At 40.1% G+C, this 18,649-nt stretch overlaps 2 protein-coding genes across 2 annotated transcripts in view; one reads left to right on the top strand and one right to left on the bottom strand.

Annotated features, from left to right (window-relative positions):
* The window catches only part of adamts7 (a disintegrin-like and metallopeptidase (reprolysin type) with thrombospondin type 1 motif, 7), a 61,693-nt gene extending 49,083 nt beyond the window's left edge, over window positions 1-12,610 (bottom strand). The window contains exons 1-4 of the mRNA XM_080027214.1: window positions 12,230-12,610; window positions 8,647-9,005; window positions 4,099-4,282; window positions 2,518-2,714 (exon numbers count right to left, since the gene is read on the bottom strand). Of these exons, the coding sequence (XP_079883340.1) occupies window positions 2,518-2,714; window positions 4,099-4,282; window positions 8,647-9,005; window positions 12,230-12,350 (861 nt within the window). The 5' untranslated portion in view covers window positions 12,351-12,610. The remainder of the gene's footprint in view (window positions 1-2,517; window positions 2,715-4,098; window positions 4,283-8,646; window positions 9,006-12,229) is intronic.
* A 1,374-nt stretch (window positions 12,611-13,984) lies between these two features.
* On the top strand, window positions 13,985-15,136 carry LOC307251051 (relaxin-3 receptor 1-like; the record flags this gene model as incomplete). The annotated part of the gene is made up of 1 exon (XM_080028359.1): window positions 13,985-15,136. The coding sequence occupies one exon, from the start codon at window positions 13,985-13,987 to the stop codon at window positions 15,134-15,136; it is 1,152 nt and encodes a 383-aa protein (XP_079884485.1).
* Window positions 15,137-18,649: the final 3,513 nt, after the last annotated feature.

Genomic DNA, 18,649 nt, shown 5'->3' with positions numbered 1-18,649 from the left:
TATCATATGGTTATCATAAATAAAGAAAATAATGAACTAAAGATAGTTGGGTGATATATTGTGAAAGGGCTTTCACTTTTTCTGTTGCATGTGTATAAGTCATACCACTGGGTGCATGCAGTTCAGCACTATACAAAAATAAGAACCTTTTGTGAAGTTGTCAGCTTCAAGACAAGAGTCTGTGATGAGACAATGGAGCGGCTGGCGACTGAGGAAGATGATGACATTGCTTATTGTTCGGACACGGGTAAGAGGTTGTTTCCCCTGGATGCTGTGCAAGATTGTTTTCACAAAACTGAATCGTTTGGGGCTTTTCAAGTTCAAAGCTGGAGTGTAAAGGACTCCAAAAATGAACCATGAAGAGGATGTGGGGAATAATGGCCGCTTCCTCTGTGTATTATTGTCTGTTAAATCGGTTAATCCCTGAATTCCCTTTCCTGATATCCTGACACTGAGAGCTCTTTCAGTAGCTGCGGTCAGAGCATGACATGATTGAAGTTTGGGTGATAAAAGACTCATGCTAATCAATAACAGACAAGGAGTCAGTTTATTTAACCTATAAGTATGAGGTTGTGATAACATTGATTGTGTAAGGTGAGGGAGTCATAATTGAAAAAAAGATGGATGAGAAGAGTTCAATCCACCCATTGCGTTAGCAGACGCAAGGATGGAAAAACTGACACGGCGATATCTTTCAAAACATCTGCAAAGATGTTCAAACATCCTGTGAAGGATTTCATTTCCAAAATGTTTGTAAAAACAGAGGTTCAACAGGTTATTGCAGGCTATTGTTTAACAGTGATATGTATAGTCCTGCTCTAAGAAAAACAACATTTTGTCTACACCTTCATTTTTATTTTGTTTAATACAACCTCATTAATTGATGTAACAAATTAATATGTGCATTTATAAGCTGGAAAACAAAGTCAGAAGTCACACTGCAGGACCCTGAAAGCTAAATGCTAGCATTTTTAAAAGGCCAGCGCTTTAGAATATAACCAATCAACAGAACTAAAACCCATCTAACAAAAAGTTGACTAACTTTGCTTTCTGAGCTTTTAGCTGCATTGATTCCAGCCAACAGAGCTGGCTCAAGTATCATTCCATCAAAATCAAAATAATTTGTTTGGTCAAACTGGAGAATGACTTTGGCTTGTGTTTAATTTATTTGCAGTGTTTTTAATGCAACCTTTATGATTTCAATGTGATGAAAATGATTTGTCTTCATTTGCTGGTCTTTTTAAATAACTTACATTGAACTCTCTTGGCCACCATAGCAATAGGCTTTGTATTGCTGCTGAACTATAGCACAGGACTGGCTAATATCATTCTCAGCTTTTGTACGCTTTTCTTCCAGATGTAATGAAGTCTTTATCTACACATATAATTGCCTAGCTGCAGCCCCACTGTGATGACAGGACTTCAGGAAGCCATCGCTCCCAGCCAGGACATAGCTCACATAACAATCTTTAACACCATAACATTTTGTTTTTACATTCAGGTTTGTGTACAGATTAAATATACAAGATATAACTATTTTGTATGTTTTAGAGGTTTATTTGGAACTGCAAAAGCCAGTGCCAGCCAGGTTAGCTGTTTCCTGCTGAACTCAGTCTTAATGCTAAGCTAACTGCTAGCAGACATGAGTAACAATCTTCTCATGTAACTCAGCAAATAAGTGAAAAAGCGTAATTTCCGTGTCTTGATAAATGCTTGAAAAGGATCACATGGGTTAATTAAACTATCATTCAAACAACATGGATTTTTTTTAAAGGATTATTTTTTTGGCAGATAGCACAGAGTTGAAATGGGGAGACAGAGAGAGAGGGGGGGGATGACCTGCAGTAAAGGTCCACGGGTCGGATTTGAACCCGCAACCACTGCAACCAAGGCTGTAGCCAATATGGTATGCGCTCTATCCACAACGCCACCGGAGCGCACCGATGTATTTTTATTTTTAAATACATTTTTTAGGTGTTCTAATCTTTTATTTGACAGTTGAAGAGACAGAAGCCCCTTTTACACAGAGATTGCGGCATATTGACGGAACAACATCACTCCAATATGCCGGCTTTGCTTGCTTCTGTGTTATTTACACAGAACCAAGCAACGCCAGCCTGCTGGCGCATCAGTAGCTCCTTTTACACAGCGTTCCGGAATGAAAGAGGTGCTTGTAAACAGCGTCAGGTGTGATGTAAACATTTAGCGCAGCGCCGGTCAGCTGCTTTACAACAACAACACTGGCTGGTGAATTGAGAGCAGAAGTGCTGGAGCTTGCAGTAAGAGGGCCGTATTGACAGACCGCTGTCAAGGGTATAATGACCGTTGCTAAGGATCTACGAAAGTGGGAGAGAGAGGGGGATGAGTCGAATCCGCATCCATAGTGACAAGGACTGAGCCTTCATGGTATGCGCTCTACCCACTAGCCTACACCACGGGGGCGCCCGAAACAACATGGTTCTTCTGATGTGTGGAAATATTAAGTTGTGTTTTTTTTTGTCAAAGTAAAATACTTACAATGTTCATTACAGCGAGGACGTAGCTTTCCACATTTTTGCTCCCATGATGCTCCACCATTTTGGGGTCAGCCACCACCAGTGTTTCCACCCACTTCTCTTTACTGACTGAACGTTGACGAATTCTCCTCCTTCTCTGCTGGCGTTGTTCCCACCGCTCCCGCTGTCTTTCAATGTCCTCAAAAGTTTGATGGGAATCTGAAAACATTTAATAACTCTTTTACCGAGACACATTGTGTGCAAACACAACACACCAAGGATGAGTTTTTAACCTTGCCGCATGCGATCAATTGTCCCTTTTTTTATTATTATTCTGAATCTAGGCCTAAACCTGCTCATGGCCTCTCTGCCTTTATTCTTCTTCCTCTCTTGATGTGATGATGCTGAAGGATTCAAATCTTCAAATAATAAAAGATGAATGGGAATACATTACATTAAAGACACTTTGAATAACCCAATCCTTCATCATTTTAACCTTCAGCGGTCTCATGGAATAATCTGCAGTGTCGCCAAAAAATCGAAACACTAATAACCCTCGGTAGCTTCAAGGCAAGGCAAGGCAAAATTGTCAAAACTACCAATATGTCACACACACATGACACCACTGCTTCGATGTCAGGAAGAGACAGAAACTTTTTTTCTTCCTTGAGTAATTCATGCATTAAAAGCTGTGCCAATTCCAAACCATGTATTAACAAACTCAAAGCGGTGTTCTCGATCTAGGACTTTCTTTCAGGATCAATGAAGCTCACTCAGAATTTAAAGTAGCTGATTCACAAGCCATTCTTCTTCTGACCTCGGCAAGTTATTAGCCAGAGACAGACTTGTGGCAGGGACACAAAGAAAATGTGATCCGTCATCAACTTAAAGCTCCCATATTATACACTTTTCGGTTCTATTATACACCATATTATATGGTCTTAGTGGTCCCTAATACGTTTTTCTTTAATTGTTTGCTGAAAAAAACTTTCAGATAATTTATTGTACTATGCTGATGTTCAGCTAATCTCACAATGGCCTATTTTTTAAAAAGAGCTGCAGCTCCCCTCGTAAATATACAATCTTTGAGCTCCCCCGCCCCCTGTCCGGAAGCGAAGCCAGATACGCCTCACCCACTCTCTGTCAGGGCCGTGGACCAATAAGAAATATGGGTGTGGGCTGCACAGTGGAAGCTTCTGGCTTTCCAGTTTTTGAGGTCAGAAACGAGGAGAATTCTGACTGGAGTATATTGGGGGGAGGGGTGGGGGTTTCAGAAAGGGGGAGAGTGAGAAAAGGAGAGATTGTTATTTTTTTAAATATTTTGGCAGTCTCTAGGCACACCGTGGACCCATGGATATGTTAGAACACATTTAAAAAGTGCATTTAGCATAATATGTGACCTTTAAGTCTTGGAATGACTTGACATAATGTAGTAGGCTACTTTCACTGATTGGCTGACATGTGCTATCTTACTATATGTTCTCACTGAATTTCAAAGAACAAATTACAAGAGGTGACATTTTAAGTAAAACTTATATGTGTCACTTTGCGTCTGATGTGTGCATATACGTATTGGATGAGAGAAAAAAAAAGGTGATTTTACTTTTGGTTCCACAGGTACCGTTGCGAGCTTGTTTCCCTGAGATAGGCTGGATGACGGGGCTCCAGGAGGGAGGGGGCGCGTGGCGTTTGTAGATGGCATGAGCCTGCGGTGCCGAGGTCTCATGGCTCGTCTTCTCCAGAGGCTCAATGAAAAACTCTTCATCAGACAACTTGAACAGACCTGTCTGAAGGAAAGAATGGGCGGGTCAGTCAGTTTTCCTCTCCATCAACTCTTTTCCCTAGGATCAACACAGTGGACTCTGAAGCAGAAGATTGTAAGTCTTGTATTTCTCTATATGTTATTATTATTAGCATGCACAAGGACACACTCTACTGTAGAGCTGCAACCATTAGCCAGATAATCAAATAATTGATCATAGTAAGATTCACTTCAAAGAATTTCAATTATAAGGGGGACGCTCATGGTATAGTGGTTAGAGCGTCCCCCAGAGGCTCAGGCCTCCCAGCAAACCCGGGTTCGAATTTGCCTCATGGTCAGTTATCTGCATGTCCTCCCCTCTCTGCCCCATTTCAACTCTCTTTCTCCAATCCGAACATTGAGATGGATATTTCTCACTTTATAGACCAAATATTTGATCAGTTCACAAAGAAGGTAAATGGCAGATTAATTGAGAATTAAAATTCAGCTTCAGTCCTTCATACAGTAACCCCTCACAGGCTTAATATATATATATTTTTTGTATTTAATTTTATGTAGCTGACACTTTTATCCAAAGCAACTCCCAATAAATGGTACAAACTCAGAACAGCAATAATTACGCAAGTACATAAGCTTCAAATAAGCCATACAACAGGAGTGCCACATGAAAGAGCTACATGAAGGTGCAACATTTAAGATAAATATATTTTTCTTTTAATTAATCATCATCATTTTAGCCAAGGTGCAGTCGGAAGAGACGTGTTTTCACAGGACAATATTGACTTAACAAGTACAACTATTTTTATAATCAATATCTCAATCTAAATAAACCCACATCAGTACTATAAGATACAACACTATACACACTATGAGTGTGCACTTTTCTTGTTTGCAGCATACTTTCAAACTGAAGTTGTTTTACTGTGACTACAATCTTATGCAAACCAGTCACTGTTTGCTGGCTGTTTAAGGGAATTACAGTACACTCAGATGAAGATCTGTATAATTATAGCAGTGCCGGGCTGCCGGATAATCTAAAACCTCTTACACACATTACCAAGATAAGCAGTGCCCATTACCGCTTTGTCGCTGCCTTAGCATCAAGAGCTTCTTGACATACAGTAACCCTACATCTACTATCCTATGAGAAGTTTGTTTTATATAAAATACAAGTTCATTATATACAAAACTAAGTTATCTTTCCATTTTAATAAAATATATACAATATTTCATCTTAGTTGTGTAGTATTTGTATTTCATTGGAACCCTACAAGAATCAGTACAAACAAATCACGACCCACTAAGATTCCTGTGAAAGTATAGTTCCAGTATAGGATGTCTTGAGTTTGCTGTAGACATCCAGGGCTCAGCTAAGACGGGAAAGATCAAATGTCAAATATACTGTATTACTGCACCCTTAACCATGTTGGCACAGTGCCAAACCTAATTCCAGTAGCAACCCCCCTTTTTCCTGTTGACCATCCTTGCCCTATATTTAATTCTTGTCCACCTTCTGCACCCGTTCACTCTTCAGCTGTCACAAGGTCCCACTGGAGCTCAGGCAGCAGGGCTGGTTCATCAATATTCTATATGTACAGTACCACAGGGGATTCACTCCCTTACACACACAGCAACACAGCTAAAGAGATAGAAAGTCCACTATTTTCGTTGCATACATATGGCTCAGAGCCTTAATTTGTAAATTTTTTAAAATGTAAATTTAGCTGGACATTGACATATAGTGCATACTCTGCCATTCAAGGGAAAAGGCAAACAGCCTATCCTATGTTGTCACAATGCCATAGGGAATATTAACATCTGTGATGTAAACACAGTATTTAGGCTTTTCATAGTGTGTCCCTCTGCTGTCATTCTTGAACTGTGTTCCTTTGAGTGTGTGTGTGTGTGTGTGTGTGTGTGTGTGTGTGTGTGTGTGTCTCTCTCTAAATTGAGTTTTTACTTCATTGTAAACATTCACGTTGATACATACAGATGTCTAAGTGGGAATAAACACAATTCCGTTCAACATCTTCTTTTGTGGTTCAGGGACACTAGAACATTTTTTGTCTGACATTCATTGTTTCTTTGATCCGGTGCATCACATGAATTACATAGGCATTACCATTTTACCGTCGCTTCAACATTGTTATTGCTGGACCTTATTTTTCAGATGTACAAATTATACAGGCTTTGTACAGTTTTTTTTACACCATTACAAACGTATGTGTGCATTGGCTGAACGTCCAGACCAGATGTGGGAAATAGGCTCTCTGAAGAAATGACATACACAGTTTGTAATGCTTTTATTCAGTGTTGAGTACACTTGAAATGTAATGATGATACAAATTGCAGATGCTTGAATAGCCTATATTCATTCTGTGCTTGTGACAATCACCTATAATAGTGTGGCTCTTCAAATATAATACAAATGTTAACAGTATGCAAACTGTTACACAGCCTTATTATATAATTATTGTGCCCTGTGCTTATTTTTATGCTGTACAGGACATGGTTTGAATCAAAGAGGATGATACTTTCTTTTGTCTACTTAAGATGTTTGAAGACGTATTCCTATTATTCGTATAATCGCTAAGCTCCCCCTGATCTTTCATTTGTTTTTATCAGCGGGAGTCTCTTGTTTTTCTATGACTCACTCTGTATTGAGTGTTTTGTCAGAGTGATTGTTATTTGCACTGTGTGCTCTTCCTCATGCTTCTCTATGTACGGAGAGCTGTTTTCTCTCCTACTCTGCTACTCTGTAGACCAGACTAAAGGCAAAAACAAGAAGCCCCAAAAGAAGCAAGAAGTGAAGCTGGGCTACTGGCTGAGCACGACCAATATGGATACCATGTGTTTGCTACTGATGTGCGTGGGCTGCAGGCTACAGACAAATTAAATGTCTGCAAGGGATTATCAATTCTTTGTTAAATAAAAATCTGTTTTAAGTTTTTTAACTTTTTGTGCCAATTATTCATGGTCTCCTATAAAGAAATTTGAAAACAAAATCGACCGTGAATTAGGGCCTGTGTTCTGAAGTGCAAATGCCAGAAAAAACACTTAATTAAATTGCTCCATGTTCCACTGTAGAGCAGTTTATTAAAGAACGCGTGCCCACTGTTGTTAATCCCCTGCACTCGCTCAAGGCGAAATGAGTTTGTCAGAATTGAAGTGCAAGTCATGAGAGTTGCAGTCCGGTTCTCCTTGGCCAAGTCTGTAATAAATATTGCTTCATAATTCATCCAAGTCTCCTGAAATATTCTTCCACCTGAGTTGACCTCCAACCTTAACAGAACTTCTATCACACTATCTATTCAGTTACTATTCAGCTAAGTATTACAGTTGCAAAGACGTGTAATTTACTAGACTAACTGCATATTTAATGGGTATAAATCTGTGCAAGATGTGGTTATTCCAACCTCTCAGAAGCAGTTTCATTTGGGGTTTTTCTTAAACTACAGAATTAATAGGGAGCAGAGAAGGGTGCAGTGAGCCAAACCATGATTTTGTTGGTGGACACAGGCCAAAGAAACAGATGTAAGCTAACAGGAAGAACAAAAGTCTGTCACAAAAGCAGTGAGCAGAGGGGAATCTCTGTACACATATAAACTTGCACCTGTGGGGGATATAGCAGCGGGAGGCTGCCACTCCTGACAGCTAAAATGAAAAACGCAACAGTGTCGGGGCAACAGATCACCACAATATGAAATAAATAACATGGAAGAGAGAAAAACAATGACCACTGTCCTGGTGTTGGGCCGACAAGTCTCTTGTGAAGCAGAGATAATAGGATAAGCATTGGCCTTCAAAGAACATGCATCCACTGATAGTGTCTAATGTTGTGGTGCATCAACACACAATGATTTACCAAAGCTTTGCAGTTGAATAGATGCATCCCGTTACTGTTTTCGATTCGGTATAATACCATGACTGTGACCGTGACCTGAAACTAACTTCACTTTGATAGTCTCTCTGTGTTCTTTAGGTGTCAACCCAATGACGCTTCTTTGAGATGCTTTACAGTTTGCTGTACGCAGCAGTTAAACATGCATATCTTTTTCACCAGTGAGGATGACTGTTCAATATACTTACTCATTCATTTTATTATTTAGACCTTTGCGTTTCCTGCTGTGACATTTCAAAAATGCCAAAATGCAGTTCAGATAGTATTCGTTTTAGAGACCCCGTCAGGTTTTCCACTGTTAATTCCTCTTTAACAAGCACTCGATTTTTATCAAAAAAGAAACAATGCAACAAAAAAGTAAGACAGCAGTAATAGTATGAGTGAAACCCGTTGCTTTATAAGTAAAAACACATTGATGATGATAATTATAATATTAAAACAATATAATCTCCCCCCCCAGTTTATCTCATGCTTATAAAGTTACTCACCAGTCCATCACAGGTGCTTATGGCTGCACTCCCTTTAACAGTGGTCTCATCCCACACTTCCCCTAAGAAATAGCACCGGGAGGATCCAGGGGGATTGATCCGGGCTCCATCCAAGCCACCGTACCTCCTCTCTGTCAGGAAGCCCGGAGCCAGCAGGTGAGGGTTGAGGGTGAGGTTGAAGTGTAAACTGTAGCCGCCGTGCCACAACTGGTAGAAGACTCGGTCCAAGTTGGCCGGCCCCTCTGAGGCTTCTCTGCGACGCACATGGCGAGAGTGATGAGACAGGAAGTTGGACAGGAAGTGACCTCCGGCATCCACTCGAGTGGGGTGAACGACATCATACGGAGGCAGGAATCTCCCTGGCAGAATCATGGGAAAAAGAGGAGGGTAATTAAATGATGAAGTGGCTGTGAAGACGTAAACAAATCTGGGAAGCTCCAAACAAACCCATATATATATATATATATATATATATATATATATATATATATATATATATATATATATATATATATATATATATATATATATATATATATATATATATATATATATATATATATATATATATATATATATATATATATATATATATATATATATATATATATATATATATATATATATATATGTGTGTGTGTGTGTGTGTGTGTGTGTGTGTGTGTGTGTGTGTCATTTGTGATTTGTATGTTGAAATCGCTGCTGTGTATAACATCCCTGTAAGAGGGACGCTGCTGCTTCAAACTGGATTTTTGCCCACTCTCCTCTTTTTTTACTTTCTCTTCTTCTTCCAATGCCTAGCACTTTTTCATAAAGTTTGTGAAATGTATTCCTGCTTCGATATAAATAAAACTACTTTATTATTGCCTTTGTTCTGGAAAAGCTGAATCAGCAGCATGAATGGTGAGGTGTGAGGAAGATCTCCCTATTGTGAGCCAGGGGAAAGGAAATGTGCCTTAAGGAAAATGGGATGACTCTTCTCAACACATTTATTGGTCTGTGGAGGAGATGTATTTGTGTGCAAAAACAGTGCACAACTTTTTAAAATGTATATCATAATGAAATATCAATATTTATGTTTAGTGCGCACTTAAATTACACAAACACATACAGGGAAAGGTTTGAGGTGTGGCTCTAAAATGAAGTGGCAAATTAAAAGTATATCAGATGGTTTGAAAGAGTTTGACTAGATTTTTCTTTTTTAAAGGAGAAACCAACAGACTAAAATCTGCAACATCTGGGGATACGTAGTGTTTCTACTGTGCAGAAATTACATAAGACCTTCCATTAAAATTCTACTTACAAACCCTGTGTAAATAAAGGTTGTCCTCAAAGCAGAAGTAACAAGATTTGAGTGCATCAACTTTACCATGAAGACTTTTATCTCCAAATGAAGAATTCATCTAAAATGCATAATTTGTTTATTGTAAATTAGAACGATATTTTATGGTTTATTTTACGTTTATGTGAATTCAACATATTTTTCTTAGAAAGTGTCTTATCATATTGGTTTACTTCATCACACACATAGCCGCCTCCAGGTAAGACGAAGTCTCTCTTTGCTCAGCATTGTACTGGTTATATGCTCAAATATTTTCAAGAGCACATCAGGACAATAAGATGTTTGGCAACCACTTGCTTGGAATGTCTGAATGAAGAGAAAGGAAAACACACACGCTTATGTAAGGACACTTAAACTTGCATTCCCCACAGTGTGCCATCTAAAGTCCTGGAAAAATCTGATGCTCTTTCTCTTGATACATTAAGCCACACAGCAATAACTAAATCGATACATATTTCTGAAGAGCATTTTATTTGCTAAAGGTGAAAGGGTCAGTGTTACTGTCTTTCATCCCATGTATTTTGATGAAGATCTAGATCCAGATAGAGAAGAACATTTTATTCCACCAGAAGAATTACTGCAGCTATGTGGCCTTCACGGAGGTACAGTATGCACACTCTGTGCTATCTAGTTCAACATGAGATGATTCTTTTCATGGAAGAGTAACAAGTAGTATACGTGGTATTTTATAACACGTACAAGCTATGTCTTCTCCATCTTGGACTATGTTAAAAAGCTTTCCATCAAGCAGCAGCTGTATCCTGTTATGTAGGTGTATGAGGGATAATTTGCCATAAGAAAAGGAAATTAAAAATGAGTCATTGATTAGGAAATGGTTTGTATAATGCAGGGAAACTATCATGCCAAAGTAATAAAACACTTTTAATTGCATGAGTAGTCAGGATTAGGAGGTTGGTCTCAATGTGAGGTCTGGGCCACCACGGGTCTTTACATGGCTGCCAAGAGGTTCCCGGGAAACACTGATAAATTTACTCTAAATCAAAATCAGCTCATTAAACTGATATCTTGTCCCCACTTTTACTTCCCTTTTTTCCAACTTTTACTCACTACCACCTTTACCTTTTCCTCCCATTTCTATTTTTGGGTTCTTAGTTGTTTAAAATTAAACTTTGGGATTCCCGTGCCAACATCAGTCAACCTGAATCGTTACTGTTTGGGAGGGCGCCTCCCCCTCAGTGACACATCCTTGTCGATAACGCCTGACAGACAGCACTTAAGTTTTTTTCTCAAGGGCTCGAGGATGATTTATACAGAATCAGACAAGATTGCATCCATACGAAGCTCTTATGCATCTGTATGTAATCTCCAGAGAGCCCTGACATAGGCAGGTATATGGGAGATGGTGGAGTGTATCCCATAAGACAAGAGAGGATTCATTCTCTAATTTGACTATATCCACCTGGTCAGACCACTTATACACTTTGCAGAGGCAGAGTGCAATCCAGCTCCTTTATGAGAATAAAGATAATGCGTCATGCACAGTACATTCACAAAGAGAAGTATCTCTTATTTACATACTTATTTTTTGTTTGTTTTTACTAGTAGTAGTATTACTAGTTTTTACTAGTAGTAACTAAAACATTCTGGTGTGCATCCTGCAAACATTGTATTTGATTTATAAAGGGAATCTGGGTATTTTTGGCATATAATGCATTTGACATAGCCTGGCACCGCCCGCCTACCTACTTCTGCTCAATTTTCATTACATGAAATTAAGTACGATGGTCTGGTAGGACCAGGCTACATTTGACATGCATGTATTATAAAAATAAATCTTTGTCTGGCATACTAAATGATATGGTATTGGAATACAGGGTCTGTTTCCTGATCCTCACTGGTGAGGTCAGAGCTCGTTGTCAGCTGCACTGCACTGGGTTTCTGTATTTTGGCTCAAGGACAGGGGACATGTAAATATCTATATGGGTCCTAAAGCTCTTATATGATTTAATGGAAACAAGGTCTCTACCAGCAACCAGACCAGGCTTCCAAAACACTGGACTCAATTGCTATGGGCAGCCCCAAACTTTGTAAACACCAGGCAGTCACAGCTGGCCTCCCCCCTCCACATTCAGGACTGCTGCTCTGATTCTGCTTAAGTAGATGCGTTCTGAAAACAAAAGTGTCCCAACAGAAGCAGCCACCCTAGCAGAGGACGTGGCGGTGTCACGAATCCTGTGAATTCAATAACGTTTGAAGTGCTCTTGCTGTCTCTTTACTAACCTGGTTCATGTGAGCCTCCCAACGCTTTGCAGTTTTCAAGGAGCGTCAGAAGTGCGATGAGGAGGTGAATGGGGGAGACTCCTTGTCCAAAGGCGTGCAGCCCGAAGTCCAAACGGGTCATCTTGTCAGGACGGTAATCTGTGTTTAAGTAGCATTTAATCAATGCCTTTCCTAACACCGCGCGTCGATTGACAATTTAAATCATTTCCACTCGGGCTGGGGACTGGATGCACTTTTCGCTTTGTTGCGCCCATGCACTCAAGCTTTGACACTTCTCCCAACAAACTTCTTCACTTTAGGCCTGCACATCGTCTGCCTCCACGGGGCGTTTGTGTTGCATTCTTTCTCGGTCCCTTTCTTTCAGACTCGTTCGTAAGTCGGTGTTAACGTTTGCTTACGAGTGGCTGTCCCCCTCTTCTGTCCTCCATCAGTCCCCTCCTAACAGCCAGTGACAGCTTCAAATGTTTCTGCTGCAAAACTTTCGCAGAGAGCCACCCCCACAGATGGGTGGACTTAAGACAATGGGCTATCTTTCTAGTGGGGCTGGAGGCTTAAAGGGGAATGCTACTTCAAGAAATCGGATATGGTGCTGCTTCAGTCCAACTGGGTAGCTCCCAAAACAGAGGTCCAGACTGTAGTGGGTCAGATGAGGACCTGTTTCCGATATTGATGCATTCACTTGGAGTCAGAGAAATGATGACAGACCAGAGGCTTTCAGTCTGTGCATTGTCACCTCCACTGATGTTCAAATAATAAAAAGACAGGTCTTCTCCAGTGGAAAGTCTGAGTTCAAAAAAAAAAAAAAAAAAAAAAAAAAGCATGGAGTCATATCAACATATTTATATTATGCAGCCATATAAACACTTTGTCGTCAATGTGAGATGGCTTTTAATTTATATTATAAGGAACCCGTTAAGGAATTCTGTCACTATCGATCAAAGGGAAACAAGTGGAGTGAAGTCTAGGCCTACATTAGAAAACTTCACATGGTCACTGAACTCCTCAACATTGTTTTACTTTGTTTTTGAACTCATCTGCCTGAGCGCAGCGCCCCCCCTAGCGGAAGAATGAAGGCACGGCGGACTACTGATGCTCGTGATAGCACACTGGTCGTGGTGATGGGGAGTTTAACTTTATTTAACTGAAAAACAGAATGTTGTGCACTAACATGGAGGCAGATCTATCCAGCTATCTATCTATCTATCTATCTATCTATCTATCTATCTATCTATCTATCTATCTATCTATCTATCTATCTATCTATCTATCTATCTATCTATCTATCTATCTATCTATCTATCTATCTATCTATCTATCTATCTATCTATCTATCTATCTATCTATCTATCTATCTATCTATCTATCTATCTATCTATCTATCTATCTATCTATCTATCTATCTATCTATCTATCTATCTATCTATCTATCTATCTATCCTATATCTTTTATTTGGACTATCATTCGTTTGGTTTCTGTGCAAACTGCAGTTAGCATTTCATTCTGTACAATTTGTTTTCAGTGGCATCTTCACTAAACCTGTGCTTCTCTGTCACGTCTCATGTCACGTCGACCAATCGTGGCCCAGCAGAGGAGCGACACACCTGTATAAAAGCACACTCCAGCGCACTGACCATGGATAAGGAATTGTGATAGCCTCACATGGGGCGCCTGTGTTGTGTGCTCCTATAGCAGATGTGTGCGCAGTAGAAAGCCTGGGTGCAAGGACAGTTTATTATTATTTTTTAACTTTAAAGATGGATGAAATATTCAACAGCAGCGGGGAGCCGAACCGAAGTTCGCCCGACGAATTCCGTTTCGAAGACGCGGACGGCACCTTCATCCTGAGGATACTCATCTCCGTGGTGTACTCTGTAGTTTGCGCGATGGGCTTGGTGGGGAACCTGCTCGTGTTTTTCCTCATGAGGCTACGACAGGGTCGAAAAAGTTCCACCATAAATTTCTTCATAATCAACTTGGCAGTGACTGACTTCCAGTTCGTGCTCACTCTGCCCTTCTGGGCCGTGGACACCGTGCTGGACTTCAGCTGGCCGTTTGGAAACGCCATGTGCAAAATTATCCTGTCCGTCACCGTGATGAACATGTACGCCAGCGTATTTTTCCTCACTGCCATGAGCGTGACCCGCTACTGGTCGGTCGCCTCGGCCCTAAAGAAGAAGGCTTACAGGAGGAAGCGCTGCGTAAAGTGTGTGTGCGCGGTGCTGTGGGTGGCGGCGACAGTGGCCACGGCACCCACAACTGTCTTCTCTACCGTGACTGTGGTCGCTGGCGAAAAACTTTGCCTTCTCAAGTTTCCCGAGGGCCACGACTGGCTCGCCCTCTATCACATCCAGAAGATATTGATAGCGTTCATCATCCCTATGCTCATAGTCTGTGTCAATTATCTGATGCTGCTGCGCTTCGTAAAACGGAGGAGCATGGGCAGCAGCAACCCAAATCGGAGATCCAGAGTCACCAAATCTGTGGCTATTGTGGTCTTATCTTTCTTCTTCTGCTGGATGCCAAATCATGCCATCACCTTCTGGGGAGTCTTGGTCAAATTTAACTTGGCCAACTGGGATAACTCTTATTACATGGTGCACACGTACGTGTTTCCGGTCACTGTGTGCCTGGCGCACGCAAACAGCTGCTTGAACCCGGTGCTTTACTGCCTGATGAGACCAGAGATCAGGAAGATGCTCAGCGGATTGGTTTGGAGAGTCTCCACTCCATCCTCCTCCAACAGGGGCTGCGGCGCCACGCGCTCTTTTACGCACGGGGAAACACAGGGAGTCGTGCCGCTCCAGATTGTGGACAATGGAGAGTATACGCTGTCCACCATACACCGTAAAGGCGTATCGAGCTCCGACAAGATCAATAGGCTACAGCCGAAAACGTCAGTTATGTGAAAAACAGATAGAAGCTGCAACTCTCCCCCCTCCCGCCACCTGTATGAGGATATAAAGAAGCAAGTGGATGATTCTGCCCAAAAAGACAAGTGCATTTATGCTTATGAGAAAACATATTGTAAATAGAACACATGTTCACTTTAATTTCATTTTGATGCAGCGTTGATTCTCAAAGTAGATTATTGACATGCATTTTTATCCCATGTTCTGTATTATGTACATAAAATTGTCATTCACCAAACTGTCTAAGCTGTGGTCGATCAGTACTGTATGTTGGCCTACACAAAATGTAATGTTTCTCCCACCATATTGAAAAACATTAAGATAGAGCTGGTGTATGAAGGCTTATCCGTTCTTATGGGTTTCAACAATTACAAAAGAGCATCTCACTGCATCATTGAGTTTGGCAGCGCACAATGGAGTAGGGAGACCGTGGCAGCCCTACAGATGCAGCATGCAAATAATTGATTTAACCAAGATATTCTATTCATACATGGTTGGATTTATTGATGGATTATTAAATCAGATCCAAACACCCTTTCATCACATTGAGCCTGTTCTGCTATAAATGCCAAATTCATATTCAGTCAATCAGGCTGTCTCAGGGGAGAGCTGTGTGAAATGCTGTAGTCACTTGGCATTCAGCAGAGGTGCAGGTCATCCAGATGATTGAGCAAAGAAATCACAGGAGAGTTAAGAGCTCAGGGATTCTCTCCCAGTTTCTGCAAATGGCTGAGTCCACTCTACTGCCAGGCTTGTGTGATGTGTCTTCTGTCAAGTCAATTTTACATATAACCCAACATTTATATTTTTTATTTTTTTTATCAAAGGGCTCCAAAATCTGATGTGATACACCTCCATTCATAAACCCACGATTAGGAAAACATCTCAAAAGAAATCAAAACAACCTTTAACAGCAAACAAAAAAGAAGGAGACTTTAGGCAAAGCAGCAGAGGATGGATCCCTTGATGGAAAGTAGAAAGAAGTACAATCTTATTTCATTAATATATTAAGTTTCAATTACAGCTTAGCAATATAAAAACTCACAAATATATTAGTAAGTTTATGTTGTGTAAAATCAGAGTTCATTATTGAACATAAAAGCTGTTTTAAAAAATATTACAGAGTAAATAAAGGTGGAAACAAATCAGAGACCATCAATATGAAAGATTTAGTTATGTAGGTCCATGTATTTAAATTGACTCTGTCTAAATGTCAAATGTTTGAACTGGATGTGTTTGATGTGCTAATGTACATAGCCTAAATGATGCTGTACTATTCAAAAAGACACTCCAGTTTAGTTAAATGAAGATTGTACAATAATAATATAATAATAAACTTTATTTTTATAGCACATTTCATACAAGTAAATGTGCTTTACAAAAAAAGAGTGGTTTACATTGAAATAGAAAATGGAATGCACCTAAAAACAGGGATTGAATGCCATAAAAAGAAAATAAGATAAAAAAACACACAGCAAGATCAAATGAAGTAAAAAAAGAAAAAAAAAAGTTTTTTGTTCATAACAGCCTAAATCGGATAAGCTAAAGTAAGAAAGTATGCTCTTTTCTCATTCATTTTACTTCAGTAATGGCATATGCAACAACTTAAAAGGCTCTTCGCCTTTCATATGCAATCTATCTGTACCTCGGGCCCTGAAGCCATTTGAATTAAAGAGCCTCTCATATAAGACCATAGCAATTTCTCCATGACCAATCCATAATATTGCGATTACATTAGATAATATCCATAGGTTTCCAAGGGAACCTCTGAATATAATATAATTATCATCCAGCAATATTGCTTTGGCAGTGGTCACTGAGCAGACAAAAGAGAAGAAAATTCCCACTGTATGTTTTTTAGCAGTAATTGCGTTGAATTTTGCTTCAACAAGCTGCATGCATCTGGATTTTTTTTATTTAAGTTTGAGATTGGAATGTTAAATGGCATTCAGCAGATATTTCATGTCTTCTAGTCCTCACTCTAATAATTGTACAGATGTGAACAGTAAATGAGTAATCAGAACACATAAATCCATCCATACCGTTTCATATACTGTATCATGTTCTGCCGACTGTTTACATGGAACTCATGTTGTTTACATGGCTTAGCTGTGTTTGGTATGCTTGGATCAACCACTCATCTTTAACAATGTTTGTGTGGCTGCTGCTTTCCCTTTTCTCCTTGCTGAATCTTATTACATTGTTGGCTGCAAAAGCCTAGTTCCCCCTCAGGGATCAATATGTTCTCCCCTTAGCATTGTCCATGGCAGATGGTTGGCAGCTGACTGAATCAAACCTGAATCCATACACACACACACTAATGAAAGCTTCACCAAACCACAGCACGACATGGGAGCTGTGTTTATTTATAATTTTTTTTGAAAACTATAGTTAAGAGAACAACTCCAACAACTACTCACAATTTTTTCAAATTTGCATTTAGAAATCAATAGTTTGGACGTCATTGACAGAAGTGCAGCCAGCGCCGTCGTATACGGGGGTAAGTTATGACAATTATAAGGGCCCACAGCCCGCTAGGGCCCACACACAAACCCCCCAGTAGCCTCTATGACTAAATGATTTTGCATACAGTGAACTATTATATATTCATACGAATGAATCCGAATCAAAACAAAGCCACAAGTCATACAATATTCTAATTTCAATAATTTCAAATACCCCCTTAGCCCCTTCTTAAATAATGGTTTGGTCCACCCGCCCCCACCCTCGCGTCTCTGAAGAATCTGGCAGCTCCATGAGCTCCTCGCTGCGCTGTCTGTCTGTGTGTCTCAGCGCCGGTGCACAAATACACAAACACAAGCATGCACCCGCGGTGCATCACTCACGGCGGACGAGCGTTTCGGTTAAATACGCTAATAATTTTCGGACCAGAATAGACGTGAATGACGCTGGTTGTTACTGCAAGTAAGTGAAATAAAACACAAGTTATAAAGCCCAACATTGTCCCATGAGTAGGCTTCACCTGTGCACCTGCATTCAACTTGAACACGCGATATTTTAATCTGTTCTGTCGGTCCGGAGAAGCACAGCACGCTAGCTCAGCAGTTAACTAGCTAAACAAATTAAGCTGTCTGTCTTCTAATCGTTCAGCTTAGTTTGCCACGAATCATAAAATAATGCATAGAGCGCTGCTGACTGAGACTAGTGTAGCAGCCCCTCTCCTCCTCCCTATAGCAGTGACATACAGACAGAGAGGAGAGGAGAAGTAGGCCTACTGTCACTGAACCAAGTTTTTCATTTTTTTTAAACTTTCCTCAGTATTCTGATGTAAGAAACAGACTATGATTTAATCTAGTTGGACATTATTGAGTTTATTTAAAAACATTTGGAAAAAATGCCCTCAGTTGCCCATGCACTGTGTATGTTCTATAGCCTATTTCACCCTCATCTGTGAACAAAAAGAAAGCTGGACAACAGAGTTCTTCATGTAAAGTTAAGTGGTTTCTTTAGAAAATAATATAGAAAGATGACAACTTTGTGGATGTTTAT

The sequence above is a fragment of the Ammodytes marinus genome, assembly GCF_949987685.1.
Source record: "Ammodytes marinus genome assembly, chromosome: 1".
NCBI lineage: Eukaryota > Metazoa > Chordata > Actinopteri > Uranoscopiformes > Ammodytidae > Ammodytes > Ammodytes marinus.
Note: the sequence above shows the minus strand (reverse complement) of the source record. Positions and strands in the feature narration are given on the sequence as shown.